This window comes from Phascolarctos cinereus, unplaced genomic scaffold, assembly GCF_003287225.1.
Source record: "Phascolarctos cinereus isolate Bilbo 61053 unplaced genomic scaffold, phaCin_HiC Scaffold_9;HRSCAF=440, whole genome shotgun sequence".
In the NCBI taxonomy this organism is placed as follows: Eukaryota; Metazoa; Chordata; class Mammalia; order Diprotodontia; family Phascolarctidae; genus Phascolarctos; species Phascolarctos cinereus.
Window position 1 is genome coordinate 204,458,243 of NW_027556402.1, and position 26,898 is coordinate 204,485,140.

General features: G+C 45.1%; 1 protein-coding gene across 1 annotated transcript in view; it reads left to right on the forward strand.

The window, feature by feature from the left end:
* The window catches only part of CPLX1 (complexin 1), a 110,539-nt gene that overhangs the window by 61,194 nt on the left and 22,447 nt on the right, over positions 1-26,898 (forward strand). Inside the window, exon 3 of the mRNA XM_021005527.2 lies at positions 16,829-17,004. Coding sequence (XP_020861186.1) covers positions 16,829-17,004 — 176 coding nt within the window. The remainder of the gene's footprint in view (positions 1-16,828; positions 17,005-26,898) is intronic.

Sequence of the window (26,898 nt, forward strand, 5' to 3'; positions counted from 1 at the left end):
ATACGTGTATACACATAATACACATTGGGAGCATGGATTTTGAGCACGGGTGCCTTGGTGCAAAGAGCTAGAGATGGGAAGTGAGCCAGGGCGGGCTCTGCTGTATCCGGCCTGGGATCCCGCTCCTCCCTGCCTGGCTTGTTCAGCCCCCTGGGGGCCGGTGCACAGGCCAGCTGGCAGCCTCCATCCAGGAGTTGGCTGTGTCCCCACAAGAGCTGCCTTGATGAGTCCTGATTGAAAAGTTAGCTTCTCATTGGGAAGGGGGAGAGGGGAGGCAGCTTCCCAGGGAGAGGAGCTCTCAGCAAAACCCTTCACACATTCAGTCAGTCAAATGTGGGGCTGTCTTCTCATTACGAAGGTTTAAAACCGGTCACGGGTGTCCTGGCTTTTCAGCCAGCCAGAAGGACAGAAGTGGCAGTGTGTAGCCCGGGCAGCACACAGTCACAGACCTACAGGCAATCTAGTTCAACTCCTTTAATCTATAACTCAGGCTGCTTCAGTGACTGAGGTGTTCAATACGTCACTTCGGGCTTGTTTCTGAATGAGGACGTGTGACCTCCTTTCTCTATTGCACTTCCAGAGAAGGAAGGAAGGAAAGAAAGACAGAAGCATTTGCTAAACACCAGCTATGTGCCAGTCACTGAGCTCAGTGCCTCCTTTTATCCTCACAATAACCCTGTGAGGTAGGCACTCTCATTACTCCCATTTTATAGATGAAGAAACTGAGGCAGGCAGCAGTTAAGTGAAGGAGGAAGGAAAGGAATAAGCATTCATTAAGCACCCAATAGATGCCAGGCACTGTGCTAAGTGCCTTGCATATGTTATCTCATTTCATCCTCATAATAACCCTGAGAGGTAGGTGCTATTAGTATTCTTATCTTACAGATAAGGAAATTGAGGCAGGCCAGAGGTTAAGTGATCTGCCCAGTGTTGCACAGCAAGTATCTGAGGATGGATTTGAACTCGGGTCTTCCTGACTTCAGTGCATTATTCCCCATGCTACCTCACTGCCTAGGGAAATGGGTCCAGGGAAGGGAGGAGGCCTTCCGCCCTGAGGATACACAAAAGATATAGAAACGGGACCCACCTCTCTTTTTTCCAATCTAGGCAGATCTGTATGTCTACCCTTGTCCTCTTGCTGCTTGTTTATCTTTCATTCTGGAAGAGGACCATGACATCGGGAAGGTGACTTGCAAGCAAATTGGATTTAAGTGAGGCAGGGCTGGGCAAAGTCACCAGCCTCACTTTCTCCTCCAGAGCCATCTGGGTCCAGTGGTGAGATAATAGATCAGAATGACTGGAGAGGGCTCTGCCCTAGCATAGGTGGAAACTCGTCTGCCTCCTTATCCTACTGTTTCCAGCCACTGGTCATCTGTCTCCCTGCACTCATTCCTCAGTGATTAGCATACTCCAACCTCATCATCCTCTCCCCATCCCAGTGATTCTGAATTCCCAGATGATGTTGTACAAACCCCAATCCCCACTGCTCACTGCCTCACAACCCCCCTCAATCTTACCTCCCCAAATACCCCCCCTGGCAGGTAAGACCCTGAAGGCTGTCCTCTTATTGGCAGCCAGAGATTTGGGGTTAGTGTTACACAGAGGCAGCTGAAGAGTTAGGATAATAAGTGTTCCTCTGTTATCCATAAATAGCTCCCCAACTGCTCTCCCCTTCCCGAGCCTCTTAACCCAGGGCAGGCCCAGCAAGGGAGGCCTCCCCAGACCTGCCAAAGAAATGCCCTATGTATGCTGATGGCCCGCAGATGTGCTGACTTGGAAGGGTTTGTGAGTGACTTTAATGAGCGTTGTTATTTTTAAAGTTATGTTTGGGGACCAGGGATGACAGATGATCAATAATGCAGAAAGTTGCTAGGAGGCTGGGAGAGCAGAGTGCTGGAACTGTCAGGGGGTTTTGATGGGTCTAATTCTCTCTGTGGAGTTGGAGGATGGTGGAGGGTGGGAAGGAAGAGAACACTGCCTTGGCCCTCTTAATTCAGTTCTGGAAACACTTATTAAGCACCTACTGTGTGCTAAGCATTGTGGATGGGGTCAGAGGAGTATCTGTCCCAGGCCAGTCAGGAGGAGACAGCAGAAACAGACCTAAGCTCTTACCTCAGGGACCTCACCATGTGGGGGAAATAGAATAATTCAACCAATGAAATCTCCCCCCTTTTCCTAGACAGATCTGCACAGGGGGTGGGAGGGAACAGGTAACCCCATAGGCTCTGCCTAAAAGACTTGTCCCTTCAGGCTAGTCCAGGATATTATAAAGTATTTTTGTAGACGCATCAAATGTTCTGGTCCATTAACTTTAAATATGAAACACTTGAGTTCCTTTTAAAGGCATTAATTACAACATCATTCACTTCACCAAGAGGATAGGTTCATCCATCTGTCTATCCCTCTAATACATACACTTAACCCTTTGCTGGATGCTAAGGGATCTTCATTCATTCATTTGGTAAGCATTGGGTAAGCACCTGCTCTGTGCCAGAGGCCAGGAAAAATAAAGAGCTCATATTCTATCACATGGTTATAAAGAGAAGAGAGTAGCCAGCAGGAGGGGTGGTCAAGAGTGTCAAAGGCTGCAGAGGTCAAGGCAAGTGGAGTATGATAAATGAGCACTGGATTTGGCTGGGATGAGGTCACTAGTGGGAAGAGGTCTTCTCCTCTGGTGGTGTCTGCCTCTTCATGACCCCATTTGGGGTCTTCTTGGCAAAGATACTGGCGTGGTTTGCCATTTCCTTCTCCAGCTCATTTTAGAGATGAGGAAACTGGGGCCAACAGGGTTAAGTGGCTTGCCCAAGGTCGCATAGCTAGTGTCTGAGGTCAGATTTGAACTCAGGTCTTCCCGACACTCTATCCACTGCTGCCAGATGCCTAGTAACTTGGATTCAGATTGCCTAAGCTTGCATGAATCTTAGCTCCTCTATTCCGTGTTTTCAGAGAAGAAAAGGGAAATGATTTGAAGGATAATAGATGTAAAGGACCTTAGAGCCCATCAAGTCAAATCTCATTTAACACATGAGGAAACTGAGGCTTGGAGAGGTTGAGTGACTTACCCCTGGTCAAGCCACACACCCCTCACTCTCTCCGCTGCTTTTTAGTCACACGAGGACTCAGCAGCAGGGCTGCATCAGAGCCTGTGTGTCCTGAATTTCAGTCCTAGGACTTGTTTCTTTGCCTGTACTGCCTCTTACCTGATTTCTTTTGAAAGTGGAATGTCATTTGTAATGTTTACTTTTGTCTGAGTCTGTCTCGGCCAGATCGCTCTGGGTCAGCGGGTTTTCTCTCACTGGAAAAAAGGCTTTGCATTTCCCCCACCACATTATCCTCTTGAAGGGCACTTGGAAATAGCTTTACTGATAAAGTGGTCAGGTCAGACTTGCAAACCTCCTTTGGGAGGTCCAGGGGGAACGTTAATCTTGTTCGATAAATGGGAAGCGAAAGTGCAGGGTCAGGCTCTGCACCTCCACATGGTTCTGCCTGACTGAGGCGCACAGGATGGGTGGTGTTCAGGGGTGCCTGCTGCACCAGCCAAGGGGTATTTGGAATGGGAGAGTCCTCAGAGTGGAAGCCAGAGCCTGAGCGCCCACACTAGGTTTTCCCTCAAATTGACTATGTGTTCTTTGACAAAATTCATATCTGCCTCTGCACACAGTAGGTTCTTTTTTTTCTTTTCTTTTTTGGCTAGGCAGTGGGGTTAAGTGACTTGCCCAGGGTCACACAGCTAGTAAGTGTCAAGTGTCTGAGGCCAGATTTGAACTCTGATCCTCCTGACTCCAGGGTCAGTGCTCTACCCACTGTGCTACCTAGCTGCCCCTATGTAGTAGGTTCTTAATAAATGTTTAACAGATGAATGCAAGTGTGTTTCCCAGTGAGGTTTCTTCATTTTCAGAGCTCCCAGTTTGGCATCCCACAAGCTGCCTTCCACCTTTCTTGGCTTTGTCTTTATCAAATGAGATCATATTTGTAAAGTGTGTGCACAATGTCTAGCACATAGTAGGGTCTTAATTAATGCTCATTCCTTTTCCTCTCTCTTTCCCCTTTTCCTTTCTCCATCAGTTCTGTGAGTCAAATGGGGCAGACACTACCACCAAGGAATTCTGAAAGACAGACACCAAATACCCAGCTCAAGAAGACGTAGCAGGGGTGGGGAACCTGTGGCCTCGAGGCCACCTGTGGCCCTCTAGGTCCTCAAGTGTGGCCTTTGCCGGAATTCACACTTCACAGAACAAATTCGGTCATAGGGCCTCACTTGAGGTTCCCCACCCCTGCTAGATATATAGCTGGAGTTGCCAAGAACCTTGAAGTGTCAGTGGGAACCCAGGGAGAAATCTGTGTCTGGAGTAGGCAGTGCTAGCTTCCTGGAGGAGGTGGGAGAAACTGGAGTGTGGATGTCTATCTCCTAAGTGAGCCCCTCATCCTGTCTGAACCTCCCAACCTGTCCATATTTGTCCCTGGAGAGATAGGAATCTTCCTAATAAAAAGCAATCTAGGGGCAGCTAGGTGGCACAGTGGATAGAACACCAGCCTGGAAGTTAGGAGGATCTGAGTTCAAATCTGCCCTCAGACACTTACTAGCTGTGTGACCCTGGGCAAGTCATTTAACTCCAACTGCCTGAAGAAGAAGAAGAAGAAGAAGAAGAAGAAGAAGAATTTAGCTGCTTCCCACAAGCCTTCATCTTCTTGATATAGGAATTCCCATTTGCATGTATCTGGATGCAGTTCTCTAGGACCACAGTTAGTCAGAGGAAGGCCAGCATGGGAGGAAGGCTGATTGACCCTTCTAGCCTAATGAGTGGTGGCAGGTGAGATAATTGTTAGTGAGGGAGGCAGATACTCAGACAGTACGTGGTAAGGGCCGGAATTTCATTCATTATGCAAAAGGTTTTCACAAATTACTTGAAGCTCATTGAAGCTTAGACATGAGACAGACATGACTCAGTGGAATATGGACTTGGAAAGGGCATTTCTGGGGAAATAGAGGCTAGGACAAGGCGTAAGGTCCTGGAGGAAGAGATTAGCAGGGACCAAGGGATAACTTCAGTGAGGGAAGAAATAAGAACTCCTGTCTTCTGGAAAATTGTTCTCATTCTGGAGAGCCACCTTGAAGGAAGGATACTGACCTGCTAAAGAATGCCCCAAAAAGGGTGACTGGGATGCCGATGGCACTGGACAACATGCCTTGTGAGAAGCGGAAGAAGCTGGTTATCTTTAGGGGGAAAAAGAGGAGGCAACCCAACGCTTTCCAAGAGCTCTAGACACGAGTTACTCTGTTAAACTATCTGAAGGATTGCTGCGGAAAAGAGGGATTTAATTGTTCTTCTTGGTGCCAGAGGGTGGAACTAGGTGGAAGTTTCAGAAAGGCCCAGTTTGACCTGACACAAGAAAAAGACTCCTGACAATTAGAGCTATCCTCAAGTGAAATAGACTGCCTAGCAGGTAATGAGTTCCCCATCCCCATCCCCATCCCTAAGGCTCCAGCCAGAAGCTAGGTGACTGCTCATTAGGGGTGCTATAAAGGAGTGTCCCACAATATGTAGGTGACTTCTGAAAATGTGGAGGTACCCTAGATCATCAATATTATTCTTACAATAATATCATTACAAGGAGACACCACCAAATTTCTAAGCTTTGAGGAGAGAGCAGGGAAGGGGTCCCCACTGGATCCTGGCCAAATCTAATGGTATTTTTTTAGGCCTCATCTTTTACTAGCTACTACATTTGATATTGCTGACAACTGGATCTTTCCAAAAGACTTTCCAATTTCAGCTTAAATGACCCTCTGTTTCTATGGGTCTTCTCTTGCCTCTGAGAGATACCTCCTCTATCTCCTTCATGGAAACAGCACTAGCTTTGGAGTCAGAAAATTTGGATTCTATGACCAGTTCTGCCAATCAACCTCACTGTGTGACCTTGGGCAAGTCACTTTCTCCTCCTATGACCTCAGGTGTTCTTCTAGGCACATGCTCCACAGTCAGAGTGTTTATAGTAGTTTTATTTTTCAATGTAAAAAAAAAATTTCTGCTGCAGAAAATTATGAAAAATTTATGATGAGAAGGTTTTTAGTTGACAGCATTTATCTGAGTGCTAGAGAAAGGTAGAAGAAGGAAGCTGAACCCAGAAAGCAAAGCTTTGTCGGGACACCAGGTGTCTGGGAGGGAAGCATTTTTTTTTTTGCAAACATTCATTAGGCACCTGGTGTGTGCAGAGCCCAGGGAGATACAAAGATAATTAATACAGAAACTTGCCCTCCAGGAGCTCCCAGTCTAGCAGGGGAAATAATCAGGTGGCTTAGGCATGGGCGCTCTGGTTTAAATTCCAGAACACTGGGAGGGAGTGACTCACATAGAGGCTTACAGACCTAGAGATGTTTATGGAATGTTATGCAGGAACAGAACAGCCCTGTGGTCTATTCCACGGAGCCCTGATGGATCCACTCCTGCTTAGCAAAGCCTGCCACAGGCCTCTGTATCTTTCAAGCTGAGACATACCGTATATGCCGGTAGTCAAAGGTGCCTCACAGCAAAAGGACATCATCCCAAATGAGCCAAGCCGCTATTCATCATTGCCTGTCCCTATTATAGTCTTCCTGGAGGAAGAAGCATTCACGGGGACAACATCAACTAATAAAATCACTTGCTTTTTAAATTACATTTTTTTCAACAAGCTTTTATTTCCTTTTCTTCCTTCTCTACTAGTGGGATGGCGGGGGCGAGGGGAGGGAGAAGGGGGACACCCCTTGTAACAAGTTTGCATAGTCAAACAAAACAAATTCCCAGCTGGCCATTTCTCATCCTGTGCCTGGAGTCCATCCTTTCTCTGTCAGGAAGTGAATAGTATGCTTTATTATTACTTCTCCAGAATCATGGTTGGTCATTGTGTTTACCAGAATTCTTCAGGCTTTCTAAGTTTTTCATCTTTACAGGATTATTGTTATAGTATAAATTGCTCCCTTGGTTCTACTCACTTCCCTCTGCATCAGTTCATACAAGTCTTCTCAGGTTTCTCTGAAATGATCCCTTTCATCATTTCTTATGAGACAATAATATTCTATTAGACTCACATATCATAATTTGTTCATCTATTCCCCAGTTGATGGGTAACCCCCCTTAATTTCTAGTTCTTTGCCATCACAAAAGAGCTGCTATACCTATTTGTATGTGTGTATATATATATATATATATATATATGTATGTGTGTGTGTGTGCATATATATATATGCGCACACACACACACACACACACATATATATATGCACACACACACACACACACACACACACACACATATATATATGCACACACACACACACACACACACACACACACACACACACACACACATATATATATATATATATATATATATATTGGTCCTTTTCCTCTTTCTTTGATGTCTTTGAGGGTATTCCAGATTACTTGTTGACTTGGCAATGGTCAAGTTTTCCAAAGGGCTCCTACCTCAAGCTTCACCCCTGAGCCAATCCCACATCTATCCAGCATGTGCAAAAATTCCTAAGCCAATAGTAAGAGATGGATTCCTTCCTCTACTTCATTTGAGGTGGTTACATGGGTACATTAATCAACTAATTTCGGTCTTACTAATTTACAGGGATATGAGGTCTATCTAAAGGGAAACAACATATATCATATGAGCTATCGTTCCAAATGAGGGCCCACTGATAACTGCTTGGCCAGGAGTGAGTGCTAATAAATCTCCTCCAACCTGAGTAGGTGATTTCTCTCTCCTGACGGTCTTGCATGGTGATCTCTAAAGGGAACCCACAATTCAGGAACTGGAGAATAATGGGGAACTGCCAGTCTTATAAGGGTACAGAGGAGATGGGTTCCAGAAATAGAAATCTAAGCAGAAAATGAAAGCTGAATGTAGATGTGTCTGTCACATAGAAGGTAAATTGAGTCAGTAGAAGATTTGGGCTTTCAAATCACTTTACAAGCCTACAATTGCTCCCCCACCCAGACACGGGCACAAATAATTGTAATAATAATAACGATAATAACAACACTAATAACAAATTATAAATAGCTAGAATTTATATAGCACCTACTATGTGCCAGGCACTGTGCTAACTCTTGACAAATATTATCTCATTTGATCCTCATAACCACCCTGAGAGGTTGGTGTTGTAATTATCCTCATTTTATAGTTGAGGAAACTGAGGCAGACTGAGGTTAGGTGACTTGTCTGGGGTTGCACAGTGAGTACAAACTAAGAGTATAAGAAAAGTGGGAACAAAATGTTGCTTGAGACACGTTAAGGGCCCCTGAAGCCCAGACATAAGTGGTTTCTGATCCACTTGGAAATGCCACCTAATACACCTGGGAGAATGTAGCATTATGGTCAAATAAATCAACCACATTTATTGGGTACTAAATCTGGCCCTGTGCTATACTACAGGGTACTTAGAATTAAGCTCATGAACTAGTTCTTTTTTTTTTTCTTCTGCAAGACAATTGGGGTTAAGTGACTTGCCCAGGGTCACACAGTAAGTATCATGTACGGTCTGAGACCAGATATGAACTCAGGTCTTCCTGACTCCACTAAGTCACCTAGCTGAGCCACCTAGCTGCCCCTCATGAACTAGTTCTTAAAGAACCCTTGTGGGGCAGCTAGGTGGTAAAGTGGATAGAGCATGGCCCTGAAGTCAGGAGGACCTGAGTTCAAGTCCTCAGACCAAACACTTGACACTTACTAGCTGTGTGACCCTGGGCAAGTCACTTAACCCCAATTTCCTAAAAAGAAAAAAAAAAGAACTCTTGTACTAGGTGCTCAGGAAATACTGATGAAATGAACACATAGACAGCTCTGTGAGTCTGACCCAGACTGTGAGCTCCCTAAGCAAAGGGCTTTGATCTTCTTCCCCTGTCTTCTCCACACTCAAGGCACAGGTCTGCTCCATTTCTAGCTCCCCCCAGAATCAACCCTTCAAGGTCATTATTACCTTCTATGCCTCCTCTCTTCCCCACATCCAATGATTTGCCAAAAATTATTCTAGACTAGTACCACCTTGGGCTTGAGACAATCTTTCCCCACTCCACCCAACCCTTGCCAAGCAGAGAAAGAACTCAGGGCTGCTAGAGAATCAATACTCCTCCACTCACGTACTCTGCAGTCCACGTGACTCACAGTACCAGAATAATAGCTAATAACAATAATAACGTCAATAGCTAACATTCATACAGCACTGACGATGTGCCAGGTGCTGTGCTCAGTGCTTCACAATCATTACCTCATTTAATTTAGTATGGGACGAGGCCCAAGTTCAGCCTTCAGAGCCTAGCTCTGGGCCTCACTGTTCCCCAGTTCCAGCTTCTGAAGCTCCCAGCTGGCTCCAGGAACTCATCACTTTGCTTCAGGAACTCTGCTTTTCCACCTGAGGCCTGAATTGCTGCCATCTGCTTCCCTTTCCTCAGGGAGGGGCTATAGCTCTTCCAGGGAAAGAGTCAGAGCCCACATATCCCAGGACCAGTCAACAGAGTTCAGCTGCATATAGACTGTGGGCAGTCTAGCTTAGGCAAATCACCGGAAGAGATTTCTGTAGCTGACTTACTCACGTCGTCTATTTTGTTCATAGAGTCTAAGCTTTGGGTCTCAGTGCCTCCCCTTTGTGTCTATGTCCAGTTACCTTTGCTCCTGGAAACCACTTCCTGGTGAGCAGCTCTTTCTAGAATACTCACTAGAGCGTCAGGAGAGCTCCATTCTAGTTCCAGCCCTGCTCTCATTAATTAGCCTTCTCGGTACCCCAGTTTCCCCATCTGCAAAATGGGGATTATAGTCCCTGTGCGGCTTGGTTCAGTATCTACTGAGACCCTTGCTAGGTGTGAGAGTGCTTCAAGAAGCCAAAAGCCCAACACAGATGTGCGGAGTTAGATCTATTGATTACTTACTCATGGTCTAGATGTCACCATTGAACTCATGGTCTTATCACTTGTGGCTATGACAAATATCACCAGTCCACAATTGGGAAGTCTCTGCAGATTCAGAGCCTCTAGGCTGAGCTCACCTCTGCAGTGGAGATGCATGGTTGCCCACATAGCTGGGATACGTTTCTGTCTCTGACCTTCATAATACCCATTTCCAAGGTGGGGATGGGGTGGGGTGGAGTGGGGAGGGAATTTCATTTAACAGGTAGGTACGAGACATTCAGTAACCCTTCCTTCATGGTTCTGGCAGCCTAGGGTAGCAAAGCTACATCTCTTCCATCTGCCTGGCACCAAGCGTTGGGTAGGCCAATTACTTTCAAAGGACACGTAGGTAATTGGGGAGTTAAAAAATGGCTGTCGGCAGAGTATTCTAAGCAAACCTGGCTGGGTGCTGCCTTTTTGAGATTCTGCCACACAGCATTTGCATTTGAAAGACCTCTCTGTACTGGGGGGCTCGTGCTGGCATCACCCCAATGCTGCTGCCTGGAGACCAAATAGAACATTAAGATTTTGATGCCAAGAAAATGTTTTCAAGACATTACGGTTTCTGTTATTTTCTATGTTTACTAATTCTAGCTCCCCAGTGACTTCTCCAGTACCATGTGGCTCAATGTGAGCTCAGAAATGATAGATGGATTTTGGTGGCTTTTTGTGCTGAAGATACAAGAAAACTTGAAGAAGGAATCTTTGTAATAGCCTAGGAAAAGCTGTCTCCTTGAAGGGAGATGGGATCATAGGATTTCAAGCTCGAAGGGACCTCAGAGAGCTTTTCATTTTTACAAATAAGAAAGTTGAGGCCCAGAGAGAAGTGAAGTGCCCAAGGTCACCTAGAAAGCCAGTATTTATTGACTGCAGGATCTAGAAAGCCCTGAACTTCCATAGCAACACAGGGATCGATGGCGCCTGGGCTCCAGGCCCAGTCCGCAAACCTCCTGGGCGGGATTCCAGGTGTCCCAGGGGCCAACTAGAGCTCATGCCGCATCTCGAAAACTCAGAGACAACACTGTGTCTGGTGCAAACAGAACTCTTCTGAGAAACAGCCAAGAGGTAGGAGACAGACTAGAAACCAGGCAGGTGGTGAATTAGGGGGGAGGAAAGAGGCTCAAGCTGGGGTGTGGGGAACCTGGGTTCTGCGCTCACTCAACAACTTGTGATAATGCCTCGGGAAACTCTCTTTTTCTTCAACTATAAAATGAGGAAGTTGACCTAGAACCCTGGGGTTCTTCACCTTGTTTGTGTCATGGACCCTTTGGGTGTTCTGGGGAAGCCGATGGACCCGTCCTCAGAATAATGTTTTCAAAAGCACCAAAAACAAAGGAAACCAGTTGTAGTGAAACAAAGTAATCAAAAAAAAATTTTTCAAAATGAGTTCAGGGTTTATTAATCATAATAACTAGCATTATGTAGCACTTGACAAGTAATATCTCATTTGATTCTAACAACAGCCCTAGAAGGGAAGGTCTATTTTACAGATGAGCAAACTGAGGCAGACAGTGGTTAAGAGACTTACCTAGGATCACACAGTAATTGTCTGAAGTGGGATTTGAACTCAGATCTTCCTGACTCCAGGTCTACTGCTCTAGTCACTGCACCACCCAGCTGCCTCTAGCTAAGAGCCCCTGATCTCGATGAGTCCTTTTAGCGCATTTTAGTATTAGAAATATGTGTATGGATGGGTTCGGCCAGGCCTGAAGCAACAAATACATCATCTCTCAATTGCAGACCATTATCTTGTTGTCCTTCCTCCCACTGGCCTTGTCTAACATGGCTCTGTGTTGCCTCTCCCATCTCTAGGCATGTCTTGAAAACAATGTGAAAGAGATATAGTGGAAACAGCCTCCTGACCAATCTCCCTGGACCCAGTCTCTTCTGTTCTAATTCGTCTTACACATGCTGTGTATAAATAGTCTTAGGAACAGAGCACTCTGATCTCATCACTCTCCTACTCAAAAATTTTCTGTGGGTCCCCATCATTCCTCATTGCCTACTAAATTAAAATAGAGATTCTTTACCCTGGCATTCAAAGCCTTCCATAAGCTGGCTCAAATCTACTCATTAGCTTTATCTCACACTAATACCACCCCCATCCCCTTCATGTATGTACTCTACATTCTAGCTGGTCTAGCCTAACCCCACACTGCAATTTCCTGCTCCTGAGCCCTTGACCACAATGGTTACCTCTACTCGGCATGCCATCCCTCTCATCTGCCCTTGTTGAAATCCTAACTATCTTTAGAAATTCTAGATCGAACGGTTTCACTTTTTCAACATTTTCCCTGATACACCCCAATTGGAAATGAGCTCTCTTTCCTGTAAGCCACCATATCAATTTGTCAGACCCTCTCTTAAGTACCAGACCTGGTAAGTACTAAAGCCAGAATCATGGTGTCTTAGTCATTCAGGAAGGGGGGTATTGGGGTTTAAAACAGAATTTTGAGGTTGGATCAGGGACAGAAAACTGTGTCAATGCAGGAACAGAAACCACAGGCGGTGAAGTGGGCAGGCGGATGCCAGGTGAATAAACAAATGCAGTCTGGTGCAAGCAGCAACTTTAAGGTAGGTGGGGTGGGGAGCTAGCTGTGATGGAATTAATGGGACTTGTGCCTAGGGATGTCAGCTAGGCAGCTTGATGCAGTAGAAATGGGGCTGAACTTGGGATCAGGGGACTTGAGCCCCAGTCAATTCTAACTTATACACTTATTGCCTATGGGACAATGGATAAGTTCAATCTATGTGATATGGTGGATACAGTACTGGACTTGGGGCCAGAAAGACCTGGGTTCAAATCCACCATTAGGTACTTACTAGTCCTGTGACCCTTGGTAAGTTGTTTCTTTAAATTTTTTTTTCAGGACTGTATTCTCTTCTCCCCCTCCCCTGTGCCCCCATTGAGAAAACAAGAAAAACAAAACCTATTATAATCAGCAGTTAAGCAAACCAAATTCCTGCATTGGCTACTTCCCCCCACCCCAAAAAAATTTAATTGTCTCCACCTGTACTATGAATCCACCACCACCTACCTCTCTATTTGGAGGTGAGTCGAATGTTTCATCATAAATAGGCATGTCATTAATCTCTCTGAGAATGTTTCCTCTGGAAAATGTGGCTGATAATAGCACATTATCCTACAATGAATGTTACTGTGAGTATCAAATGAAGAAATGTCTATAAATTATTTTGCAAAACTTAAAACAGCATATAAATTCAGGCTATGATTATTAACTCTGTAAACCTCAGTTTCCTCATCTGTAATATAAGAGGATTGGATTAGATATTTTCCAAGGCCCCTTCGAACTCTAAATCTGATTATTTTCTATCTCTTTCAGTCTGCCCCAACGTGCTGCTGTTGGGCATATATCCGCCTTCTCCTATGTCTACTTCCCAGACTGTTAGCTTCTTGAAGGGGTGTTGGCTGGGGTCTGGGTCTGTTTTTCCTCCGACTTTCCTAATCTGAGAATTCCTTGACTATGAATCCTTTCTTTCTCCCACCTCTCCCCATGTGAGGCCAAACTGGGAGCTTGGCCTATGGTGGGGGGAGGGCTCAGTAAAGATGTGTTGAACGACTGAGACTGGGATTGATCATCCTTTCTCCTCTGTATGTCCATTAGGTTATAAGCTTCTTCAGGGCCAGGACTGTCTTTTGCCCCTTTTTGTATCTCTGGGTGCCTGGTACATAATAAGCACTTGATCAATGTTTATGGAATTTAATTAGTTCAAGTAATCAAGAACTGATGTGACCTGGGCCTCCTGGTTCATAGCCATTCATTCATACAATAAGCATTTGCATGGGGCCCAATACTTTATTAGACCAAGGGGAGGCAGAAATAAACAGGACCCATCTCTTGCCCTCAGAAAGCTGCCAGTCTAGTAGGAGAAAGAAGGTAGAGGTGGTGTTATATAGTGAAAAGAGACCTGGATTTGAAGTTAGTTGGGTTCCAGACACAGCTCTGCCATTTACTATGTTTCCACAAGTAACATGTTGTGATCCTCGCAACAACCCTGGGAGGCAGGTACTATTATCATTCCCATTTTATAGATGGGGAAACTGAGGCAGAGGTTAAGTACCTTGCCCAAGGTCACACAGCTAACAAGTGACTGAGGTCAAATTCGAGCTCAGATCTTTCTGACTCCAGCCCCAGTGCCACCTAGGTGCCTCAAGCTCTAGGGCTGGATTTAGAGCATGGAAGACTTAGGTTCAAATCCTACTTCCAATGTTTATTAGTTGTGCGACCCCGGGCAAGTCATCAGCTTCCTGAACTCCAGTTCCCTCATCTGTAAAATGGAAGGACTGAACCAGATGGCCTCTAAGGCCCCTTCCAAGCTCTAGACCAAGGACCCCATGTATGTATGTGTCTCTACCTCCAAAGGATTGTTGAGAGGATGAAATGAGATCATCAAAAAGCATTTATTAAGCTCCTACTGTGTGCCAGGCACTAGACTAAGAGCTTGGGACACTAGGACAAAAGAGAAACTCTTCTTGCCCTCGAGGAGCTTACAATTTAGCCATGTAGAGTGCTACGTAATAATAATAACATTTAAATAGCGCTTGAAAGTCTGTACAATGCTTTACATATATTCCCATTGGAATCACTTAAATTTGTAAAGTTGGTGCTCTGAGTATTTTTAGCTCCATTTTACAGATGGGGAAATTGACTCTCATGCAAATTGTGACTTGCCCAGGTTCATACACCTGGCAAATATTAGAGGAGGGATTTGAACCCAGGTCGTCCTGACCCTATCCACTTTACTCTGCATGCCCGTTCTTCTTATCAGGACAGAATGGGACACATCATGAGGAGGTTCAGACAAGGTGCTATTGGGGTTCAGAGTCAAGACAGTTTGAGGAATATTGTGGGGTTTGAGGAAGGCTTCATGGAAGAGGTGGCAGTTGATCCTGGCCTTCAAGAGCATGGTGGCCCAGGATGGGCAGCTAGGTGGTGCAGTGGATAGAGCGCCAGGCCTGGAGTCAGGAAGACCTGAGTTCAAATCCAGCCTCAGACACTTAGTAGCTGTGTGACACTGGGCAAGTCATTTAACCCTGTTTGTCTCTGTAAAATGAGCTGGAGAAGAACGCGGCAAACCCCTCCAGTGTGTTTGCCAAGAAGACCCCAAATGGGGTCGCAAAGGGTTGGACATGACTGAACAACAACAACAGGATGTCAACAAGCTAGGTTGGAGAATGGGCATTCCAATCAGAGGCAAGAGCAAACAAAAGCAGAAGACCGAGAGATCACGGAGTGTAACTGGGGAACAGAAAGCCATCTGGATTGACTGAAGTACCAAGAGTGCGAAGGGGAGCATGAGGAGAGAACGTTACCTGGCTCGAGGATTGGACAGCCTTCAGTGCTAAGCTGAGGACTTGGACTTTGTCTCAGAAACCAAGAGGGTTTCTGAGCATTAAAGAGGTGCGATACAGGTTTTATCCAGAGTACAAGTCAACAAGCATTTATTAAGCTCTTACTGTATACCAGACACCATGCTAAGCTCTGAACAACAGAGCTCATCGATGACTCTCCTCTCATCCTGAGTCCCTCTTGCTGGGGTAGCTATAGGCAGTTGCCCAGCTCTGGGAATCTGGCTGGTTTATTCCGGGCCCTAGGCATCCAGATCTACCTCTGTAGCTCTCCCCCAACTTTGGGCGCTGGGGGTAGATTCCTCCAGACCTCCCTGCTCCCAGGCAGGGGATTTTCTGAGCCAAGAGGCTGGGCTGGGTCTTGGCTGAGCCTTGGAGAGGGTGTAATTACCCGACTACAAGGAGGGCGTTGAGGGCGGCTTGCAAGGGGCCTGTGAATCAGTCGCTCATTGGAAAAGTGGTGGCTGGCAAAGTCGGGGCAGGAGTGAGGACTCTGGCACCAGCCCCTGCAGCCCCAGCCTCCACCCCTACCAGGCGCAGCTCCCGCAGTCCTGAGGCTAGGGCTCAGGCATGGCCCAGTTTACCCGTGCTCACTAAGCTACAGAACTCGAAGCTGGACGATATCCACTCCTGGGCTACCTATCATTCCCAGTCCAATTGTCCCTGCTTCTCCCAAAACACAGAGGTGTACGGTGAGAGAAATGCACACAGGTAAATACACTGAGTCACAAACACATATTTTCACACACTTCCCCTGTCCCCTCAGTTCTACCTAATCATACCCATCAATACACAAACTCTCAGCCTGGCATGAGGCAGGGGCAAGAGGGGTAGAGTGAGCAAGTAGTTTTGGTATACCAGGGATGATGGAGAAAGAGGGGACAGGAAACAATCCATTATTGAGCAATGTGGTACAGTAGAGAGAATGCTGGATTTGATGTCACAGGACTTGGGGCCTTGCCAATTACTACCTATATGACCTTAGGAAAGGTCATATGTTCTCTGGGCCCCCAGTTGCCTTGTCTGTAAAAAATGAGGGAATTGGACTGTATCAGGGGTTCTTAACCTGGGGCTAATGGATAGATTTCAGGGGGATCCATCAACCTGGATGGGGAAAAAAATTACATTTTTATTTCTTCCTTTGTAATCAGTCCTATGTATTTTATTTTATGCATTTATAAACATGATTCTGAGAAGTGGTCTATTACCAGACTGCCAAAGGTTTCCATGACCCAAACAAGGCTAAGAAACAAGGCTAGAGGACCTTTAAAATCTTTCTGACTCTGATTATTCTAGGATCTCGACCAGACTTAGCAGGTAGAGCCAGGATGGGACTGTCATTAGAAGCCTAGACTGGCAGTAGGTACTGGGACTGGGCTGAGATCTGTTGGTCACCAGCAGAAGTGATGTGGCCTCCTGCATTGATGCATGCTCACACTCACCATGAACACGCACTAGTATTTGGGCTGGCTTATACACTGAGCCCCTACTAACCCATGCTAATGACTCTGCTACTTGTCCTCAGGGGCCACCAAGGACATGGGGAAGATGCTTGGTGGAGATGAAGAGAAAGACCCTGATGCAGCCAAGAAAGAGGAGGAACGCCAGGAAGCCCTTCGGCAGGAAGAGGAGGAGAGGAAAGCCAAGTATGCCAAAATGGAGGCTGAGCGGGAGGTCATGAGACAAGGGATCCGTGATAAGGTGAGAGGGGCTGGGCCTCTCCTGCCCCAGACAGCCGGGCCCCAGACCTGCCCTGGCTAGCCTGCAAAGATCTTGGGGGGCAACGAGGAGGAGAGGGTCTAGTCGTATGGGTTCAGCTAGGTCCTTGGCTAGGTCATCTGGCCCAGCAGCCTACTTTTGGGTACATATACTCAGGAAAAGAGGGTCCTGAAGACCAATTCCAAGATGTAGCTTAGCCAGAAAACCAGACCAAATGTCACCATCAGAAATGGAAGTTCGCTCAAGGACCGTCACTGGCAGTTCCTGGGCTGATGTCGCTGCACTTTCTTGTTGGCTCCCAGGGGACACACAGAGCTGGAAGCTGGGAATGGGGGTGGGGTGGGGAGATGAATGCCACAATTTCTGTGTTAGGAGATTCAAGAATGGTTTTGTTTTTAAAATTAATTTTTATTCTTAAACACCACAAAGATGGGCATTTCCATATACAGAACAGTAGAAAAACAGGATTGTGCATAAAACCACACATCTCCATTATGTACTGCTTACTTCTCTTATTAAGTATATAATCAGGTCAACCTGTAGTTTTCAAAGTTATCCTGCTTGTCTGGGCTTCTTTCTGGCTTTCCTTCTGTTCTCTTCTCTGCTTAAAAAAAAAAAAAGAGATGCCTCATTGCCCTTCTCTTTTCTTTTCTTTTCTTTTCTTTTCTTTTCTTTTCTTTTCTTTTCTTTTCTTTTCTTTTCTTTTCTTTTCTTTTCTTTTCTTTTCCTTTCTTTTCTTCTCTTTTCTTTTCTTCTCTTTTTTTTTTCTTTTCTTTTCTTTTCTTTCCTACCCTCCACTTGCCCTTGCACCTCCCATCTATTGGAGTGTGTGAGAGACAGGTCAGATTAGGTCTTCCTGACTAAAAGGCCAGCCTTTTTTATCCACTAAACCATAAGCCAGTTTTATAAATACATATATACATTTATATACACACACAGATTTTAATGTACTATGTAAACATATTTACTTATATACATAAATATATATATGCATCTATACACATAAATAAATGTACATTTTTATATGTACATTGCTTAAATACATATGATATACATATCATATATAATATTATTTATATGCATATACTGTGCACATGTATGTCTGTGTGTTTATATGTGTATATGCATATGTATGTCTATATAAACATACAGAGAGGGGGGATTAGGCAGGGGGTCTCTATCTCTAAATACTTCTCTTCCAAGGACATGACTGAAGCTGCTTCCATCAAGGCACTGACTGTATTGAAACGCTGGGTGCTGAACTGGCTTGCTATTTTATCAGAGCCTTCACAGGGCATGACTGAGCCTCTTCACCCCAATCCCCATGCACTTCCTGTGTAACATCATATCATCTGATCCGATGGCTATCCCTCCTCCCAAAATGACTAAGGACTTTTGGCAGCTGTCCAATGCCTTGCACGGATTGATTGAATCTCTAAAGGTGAAATTTCTATTGAAAGGATGGGGCAGTAGGGCATCTTAATTACTTTCATCGGAGTAGGGGGTGATTAAGTGACTGATTCATATGACTTTACCAAAGAATGGGCAGGAAAGGTAAATTTGGGGCAAGTTTGTGCAGGCCTTTGAATGCCAGGCTATGGACTTTATCCTATCAACAGTGGGGAGCTCTGAATGTTTCTGAGCAGGGGAGGGATGTGATTGGAGCCATATATTAGGAAAATTATTCCGGCAACCATTGTAGGCTGGACTGGATGGGAGAGGGTCTGGAGACAGAGAAATTAGGAATTAATTTATGCCTCAGGCCAGGCACAGACTTTGCCTGATTAGCACCATTAACCCTGCAGGCTTCCTACTGATAGAACAGGATTAGCTGTTGTTGGCAGAGGAAGCCCGGGAAGGAGCCGCCCATGGCATTCAATGACCTCTGTAAGACCTGCACACTTTGATGTTACTGTTCCTTGCTGGGTTCCTGGACACTGAGCAGCCGCCCTCCTTCCCTCCCTCTCCTGTCCCCTGCCTTGCCTTCTTGTCCCAAGCCAGTGTAACATGGAGACATTTCCCAACAGTCTCACACAGGCTTCTCTGGCCTCTCCCCTCCCTCACTAGTACGGGCCTGAGTTCACACTGGGGTTGACTCCTACAGGGACCATATCTCACTGCTGGAGCAACATCAGAAGTCCTGTTTCATTTTTTAAGCCATTCAATAAATAATTAGGAAAACACCCACCAGCCATGAGCATCCAGCAGACGGGGCTGGAGGAAGCAGCACCCCTGCATTGGGGAAGGTCGAGGTCAGAACAACCAAATTGCAAAGGAAAGTAGAAGTGGAACAGACATCCCTAGAGAAGAAAGCTTTGTGTGTGCATGCACATGCATGCATGTGCTTGTACATGAGTGTACAGACGCATGTGTGTGCCCATATGTGCATGTTTGCACACACAAATATCTTGCTGAGGACCAGGATAATGAAATGAATCTCTCCCAGGAATGGAAAGTGGGGCCTGCTGGAGCCAGGGCCAGGCCTCATCTCACAGGGCGGCTCAGTGATTTAGACACCAGGAAGCCCATCACGGTAGAGCCAAGCCCCAGCTGAGAGAGTGGCCATTCTCTGTGCTTATGTTACTCAGCTCTGCTCTTCTCAGTCAAATTAATGAGCCGGCCAATAAGCATTGACTAAATGCCTACTGTGAGCCAGGCACTGTGGTAGGTACTGGCAAGATAAAGACAAAGGCTCGAAACCTCACTGTTGTCTTCCAGTCCCCACTCCCATGCACCCACATCTCCAGTTGTCAAACCTCATTGTTTCTCCTTTCACAACATCTCTCCCATGGGTCCATTTCTCTCCCCCAGCATGGCCGCCATTATTGTTCAGGACTTCATTTATCACTTGTTGCCTGGATCATTGCCTTAGCCTCCCAACTGTTCTTTCTGCCTTAAGCCTTTCACTAATTCCAATCCATTCTGTACTCAGTCACCAAAATGAGTTTCCTTAATTGAAGGTCTGACCAGGTCACTCTCGCTCAATAACCCCAAGGGCTCCCTATTGCCTCCAGGACCATATATAAAGTCTCCCATATGGCATTTAAAACCCTTCATGATCTTAGTCCCTTCCTACCTTTCCAGTTTTCTTCCAATTTATTGCCCTCCATGAATGCTACAATCCACCCACACTGACTTACTTGCTCTCCCCTGCACATAATACTCCAGTTCTCATCTCCATGCCTCTGTAGTGGCTGTCTTCATATCTGGAATGCTCTCCTTCCTTATTCACCTCTGTCTCTTGGTTCTCCTGGCTCCTTTCAAGACTCAGCTCAGATCCCTTCTTCTTCAGGAGGCCTTTCCCTGTACCCCCAGCCACTGGTGCCTTCTCATCATCAACTATATTTATCTTCTATCTTACCTAGCTACTTACATATTATCTCTTTGGTTAGAATGGAAGCTGCTTGAGGGCAGGGACTATTTTTACCTTTCTTTGCATCCCCAGCTCTTAGCACAATGCCTAGCACTTAATAAGTAAATTTAATAGATGCTTGTTGAGTATTGACTGACAGTCCCTTCCCCCAAGGAGTTTACTGGAGAGACAATATGTATGGAATTTTTGGGAAGAGAATCAGGGATTCCAACGGCTGAAGACAGAAAGGGGAAGCCTTCCAGGCTTAGAGGAGCAATATTCAGTGCAAAGGAAAGCCTTTGTCAATGAGAAAAGCCTCATACGTTCTTGTTCTTGGTGCCTCACAGACATCCCTCCCTTCATCCCTCTAACCTTCTTTCTGTCTTTCCTTCTTTCCTTTAATCCCAAGCGTGGACTTTGGGATCCATCAGCTAGCCTGATTTCAGGAGATTTGGTCATCAAATGGAGAAAGTGGAAGCTGGGTGGTATAATTAAATGAATCTCTCCCCTTGCACCTGCTTTGAGATAGAGTACAAGGCTTAGAGTCAAGAACACCTGAGTTCAAGTCTTGCCGCAGGGAATTACTAGCTCTATGACCCTGGGAGCCACACAGTCCTGCTGTTCCTCAGTTGTTTTCATCTGTGAAATGGAGATAATAATACAACCTCCCTCGGAGTTGTTGTGAATGAGTTAACATGTGTAAGGGTCCCTGCAGACCTTAGAAAGCTATGTCAGACCCCAGCTTCTCTCCTTCTCTGCTGCCTTGGCCATTCTGTACCAGGTGAAGGAAGGCCCTAGATGGCTGGTCTGAGACATGCTTCCAAACAAGGAGCAATAATTCATGGTCTATTGTAGTTCTCAGATTGTTTTTCCTATATAGCATCAAAGATCTGCGTAATTGAAGTAGTAATGTGAGGGACAAGTAGTGATGTGAGGGACAAACCTCTAGTCAGGAGGCTGGAGTCTTCTTCTGGCCAGGATGAGGCCTAATGGTACTAGGTTATTTGTGAAATCTTAGACAAGTGAATTTTACCTTGTGAACCTGCTTCCTTCGTAAAATGAAGGAGTTGGACTATCAGGGGTGGGGAACTTGCTGCCTCGAGGACACATGTGGCCCTCTAGGTCCTCAAGTGGAGCCCTTTGACTGAGTCCAAGTGTTACAGAACAAATCCTTTTACTAAGGGGATTTGTTCAGTGAAGTTTGGATTCCGTCAAAGGGCCACACTTGAGGACCTAGAGGGCCACACGTGGCCCTGAGGCTGCAAGTTCCCCATCCCTGGACTAGATGGTTTCTGAGGGCCCTTTCTCTTCTGATTTTCTGTAATTCTATATACCCCAAAGCAGCAGGAGTGATATTAACTGAGGAGGGAATTGATCCCACCAATTGGCTTCATCCTTTCGTCTTACATAACCAGTGAGGGTAGTTGTCAGTCGGTCAATGAATAAACATTTATTAAGTACCTACTATGTACCAGGTACTATGCTAAGCAGTGGAGATACAAAGAATGGCAAAAAAACCCAAAACAAACAAACAAAAATCCCTAGTCCCTCCTTTCTAGGCGTGATTGTCTCCTACACAGAGGAGGTGTGGTGGATGGAGAAAACGAAAGGGGTAGAAGTCCTTTTGCTCTGACAGTTGTTCTATGTGGGATCTAAAAGGCTCAGCTCTGGCTGACCAAAGGATTGTCCATTGACAAAGCTCCCTTCTCCTACTTTTCAAAACAGCCAACCATAAGGCCAGGGCACATGGGCAACACAGTAAAAATAACTGGACTCAATTGAATACATACGTTTTTATTCCAGTTTGAATAATCAACTGGTTCTAATGACAATTTGGGCTGTTGTGAGGAATTGCTGATGTCAAAATTCAGATTGCTTTGAACGTGCATGGTATGGCCACTTCTGACATCCGATAATATAGAGAGACCAGAGAGAAACCGAGTTTTGATTTTGGGGAGGAGGGTTTAGTGGGAGAAGGGTCACAAGACTTTTTAGTGTTCTCTAACCCTCCCAGTCCTTGTGATTTTCATAGAAGCAAAGAGTATGGAGGGGGAGATTGGAAGCCATTTCTTCACTACATTTTTATTCAGAATCTTTTGCAGTTGAAGAAGTAGCACCCTGGGAATACTTACCACAGCAGGGAAGTATGATAAGTAGTGAAATGGGCTTTTAACCATAGGTCAGAAAAGAGTGGAGCTAGAAAAATCAGTAAGACAGTACAGGAAAGAGGAGTTTAAAGAGTAGATGTGAAGAAAAAAAGAAAGAAAAAACCAAAAAACAAACAAACAAAAAGAAAAGATGTGGCCTTACCCTGGACATCTGTTACCTTCCAAGGGTAAATGGTTTGCAGCCATTGGCAAAAAGGCCAATACTCCCCAGATGGAGACAGACTCACTTAGTGCCCCTTCTCATCGGATGGGTAGATTCAGTAGCAAACAGTCCTGAAGATAACACCATCTTTAATAACAGCTAAAATTGAGTAGGAGGTTGAAAGAATTGTCTGAATAGGACCATAGAGGCTTACTAACCACAATATCATTAGCGAATGGTGAATGCAATGTTAGATGCTCTGAGGATAGCTGGACTGCTGAAGAGCAACTAGAGCTGAATAAGTTAGTGGTGAGCGATGCACGTACAATATCCAGTTGGTGGCAGCAGAGAGCAACACCCAGCAATCCAGCAGATGTTGGCAGCTTTTGAGGGTTCGAGGCTCCACATGCCCCTCATTTCCTGTGTCTTGGCCACACGTATTCCCTGAATATATGCTCATTCATTTGGGCATTGTAGCCATACATGTTCCCCCTCTCGGTATGCCCCACATCTTTACGCATGCCTCTTTTCCCACTGAGGATGTATAAATGTGTGGGTAAGTAAGCACCAAGTTTTGGGGTTTTTGGGGTGGGGGGGGAGGAGGGTATTGGAGATAGGGGAGAACTTTTATCTTAATACTATGTTATTTCACTCAATTTTCACTTTAAACTATGTGTCCCCTGACTGAGCAATCAAAGTAAACATGTTGGTAGGGGCTAGTGAGCCATGATTTAAAATAGATTCTGATCCACAACGTACCTAGCACTTTTCTGGGAGCCAACAGGTAAGGTAGCCCCAGATGCTGCAATAGTAAGGTGCTCACTGTGCCACCTTGTTGCCCCTAGGTAATATCTATTACCTTGTTTGAGCCTTACACCAATTCTGTGAAGTAGACAGGATAAGAATTATTTTATCAATGAAGAAACTGAGGCTGGGGGTGGGGAGTGGATTAAAGTGGGCACAAGGGTATTTAGTGATTGAGCCAGGTTATTTCTCAACTCTTAGTCCAATATTCCTTCACTATACTGCACCAGATTCCTACCACATACCCTTCCTGTACTCTAGAAAGGAAATAGCTGGGCATCGGGCAAACAGAATCCTGATCTGTCCCTTGGGCTCCTGAAAGGAAAGAGGACAGGGATCAAGCTTAAGATGGAGGACAAGGAATTGAGTTGGATCAAAGTCAATCAGTAAGTATTTAATAAAAAGCTACTAGGAGCTAGACACTGGGGATATAGGTACAAAGAATGAAGCCATCTCTACTTACAAGGAGCTCACATTCAAATAGGGGAGCCAGCAAGCAGATAAATAAATATAGCCAGCATAAATATAAAGTGAATGCATGTAAATGTGTTCAAAGTGATTAAATATAAGATAGCTTTGGAAGGAGGACACTAACAGTTAGGGAATTTGGGGAAAGGCTTCAATCAGGAAATGAAAAGAGAAAGCTTCCTATTGCCTCTGGGATAGGAAGAATTGATTGAGTAAAAGAGACATATGGTCAGACAAGAGTTGATTGAGTAAGGGAGTTGTATTGTCAGATCTGTGCTTAAGAAGTAGGACCCAAGGAAAAGAGTGAGAAGGAAATTAGAAAACAAGGGAAATGAAATCAGGTGTGCTTACCCATGTGCTAATAGGATGCTAGGAAGGACAACTCTTAGTTTAAGACTCACCACAAGGAATTTGCTGCAGCAATTCTAAAGGGGGAATTGGCCTCAAAAGCTATCTGTGTGTCTAGCAAAACACTGAGGAAGGATCTTGCCTCCAGCAACTATGGAGAGCCTAGAGAACTTTGCAATGAGCTGTATAGAATGAGTGATGTCTGTCTTCCAGCTCTAGCTACATCACTATCATCTGTGCTCTGAGTTGCTAGCTGGTTTTGTTCCTAGAAGAATTTGAGGATAGAGGGATTTGAGGAGCACCTCTCCACTCTCCAGGCTGTTAGAGCAAAGTAGTCCAGTCCTTCAAAAACAGATGAGGAGCTTCAATATAAAAACAAAGAAGGAGAAAAAAGGATCTGATGTGGCAGAGGGAAATCCTTGCCCCATGTCCAGAGGTTGGAGGGCAAAAGAATGAGGCAGATAGGAGAAGGGGAAGAAGAAAGACCTCTGAAGACAAAGTTGATGCTCTTCTTGGAGAGGAGCAAACTGGATCCTCTGAAGAGGAAGGAGCTGCTTGTCCAACAAGGAGTGATGGTGTGGATGCACAGGTGCTATTGGATGGGAGATTATCCAATAAGGAGCGGAGGAAAAAGAGATGAGTTGTGGTGTTTGATGCTTCCCGGCTATGTTTGCCCTGCCATTAACAACAGAGAAGACCACTGTCTTCACTAGGTCTTTCTCCAGGACATAACAGACAACCTAACAGTGCCTGCCAAACCTGATGACTACTACCTATTCCTTGCAGTTCACTTGAGTGCAGGTAAAATTGCCAAGAAGAACATAGAAAGTATTGCTAAAAGTTATAGAGTCTGTGGCAAGAAATGGAAGACCTTTTGGGTATTTATGTTATGAAAGACCCAAGGGGTGGGTACTTCCATTGCTTCTGCTACCTCTGATTAAAGGAAAAGATGTCGGAAGAGGAATGAAACTGTGGGAAGTGGACAGCTAGTTAAGAAGATAGTGCCAGACAATGGGTTTTGGAGTTATCCAAGATGGCTTAAAATATGAAAATGATGGGCAAGGTAGAGCATACCTACCAAATACTAGTAAAAATTATATTTACCTGGAGTTTTGTGAATTTCATCAAAAGGGCTTTAAACTGAAAAGAAAGGGGGAGGGGAAAAACTGCCTACGTAGATCTGACAAGTCTGGTACCACAAAGAGTAGCAGGTTCAGCACAGGAGGAAAATAAGCAGAAGGAAATACTAATGATTCAAGAGTGATAAGAATAGAGACAATAATAGAACCCATAGCTATAGGTGTCTCTATACAAATGCACAAATTATGGGTAATACATAGGATGAGTTAGAGATTCCAGTGCTGCTAAGCAAATTTGACCTTACAAGGATCACCAAGAAAGACTTGATGGGATAGGGACTCATGACTAGAATTTATCTCTGTAAGGGTATACCTATCTCAAAAAGAACCTAGGTAGTGGGGGTAGAGGGTGGTGAGGGAGATGAGATAGCATGATATGTTGAAAAGATATGCCCATGTGAAGAGATCCAGGAACCTCAGGGTAGAAATACGATAACGAGCATTCTAGTGAGAATTAACACAGGCAGAAACAGAAGAAATACTGTTGTAGGAGGATACTCTATACCACCTAGGGAGGAGGAAGAATTAGATAAAGAGTTTGGGAAACTTTCCCTGGCATCACGATATTGTAGTGATGGGGGGGACTTCAACTATCAATAAGTGATATTCCCTCTGCCAAAAATGGAGCACTCTGATAAATTCTCCACCTGCCTCAATAATTATTTCATACTTCAGAAGGCAAAGGGAGTCACAAGGGAACTGACATTCTGCAATTCTTGCCAACAAAGGAGGAACTGGTTGATGAAGGAGAAATGAAGGGATTTAAAGGAATGTTTTACAAGGGATTCTTGGTTACGTGTGGGCTGGACTCAGTGACCTCCAAAGTCCCTTTCTGGTTCTTAGATGCAGCGATTCTCTGCTTCTGTGAGTAAATGAGATCCACAAGGGATGTGGAATATGTAGAGTGAGGAGTGGTGAGGGTAGGACTGTGGGGAACACTGTAAACTTTGGAGACAGACGGCAGAGGATGACCCGAAAAAGGAGAATAAGAAGGAATAATTAAATAGGAAGGAGGAAAGCTTTGCAGAAAGCCACATCATGAAAGCCAAGGGAGAAGAAAGCATCCACAGGGAGAGAGTGGTCAACAGTATTAAATGTCACAGAGAAGTCAAAGTGAATGAGGACGGAGAAAAACTAGGTGGATTTAGTGATGAAGAGGCCTTTGGGAAGAGATGTTTGAGTACTGGAATGAGGTTAGAAGCCAGTTTGTAGAGAACTGAGGAGTAAGAAGCTGAGAAAGGAAGTGTAGACTATTCTTTCTAAGAATTCAATGCAGAGATAAGGAGAAAAGAGAAATATGATAGGTCAAAGTCCTTTTTAAAAAATTGTTTGTTTTAGAACAGGAGAGATGTGACTCTGTTTGTAGATAAGGAGCCAGGAGATATTGAAAATGAGAAAGAAAAGGAATAGTGGTGGGTGGATGGGCCACCTCCAGAAGGAGAGAGACAGGAACAG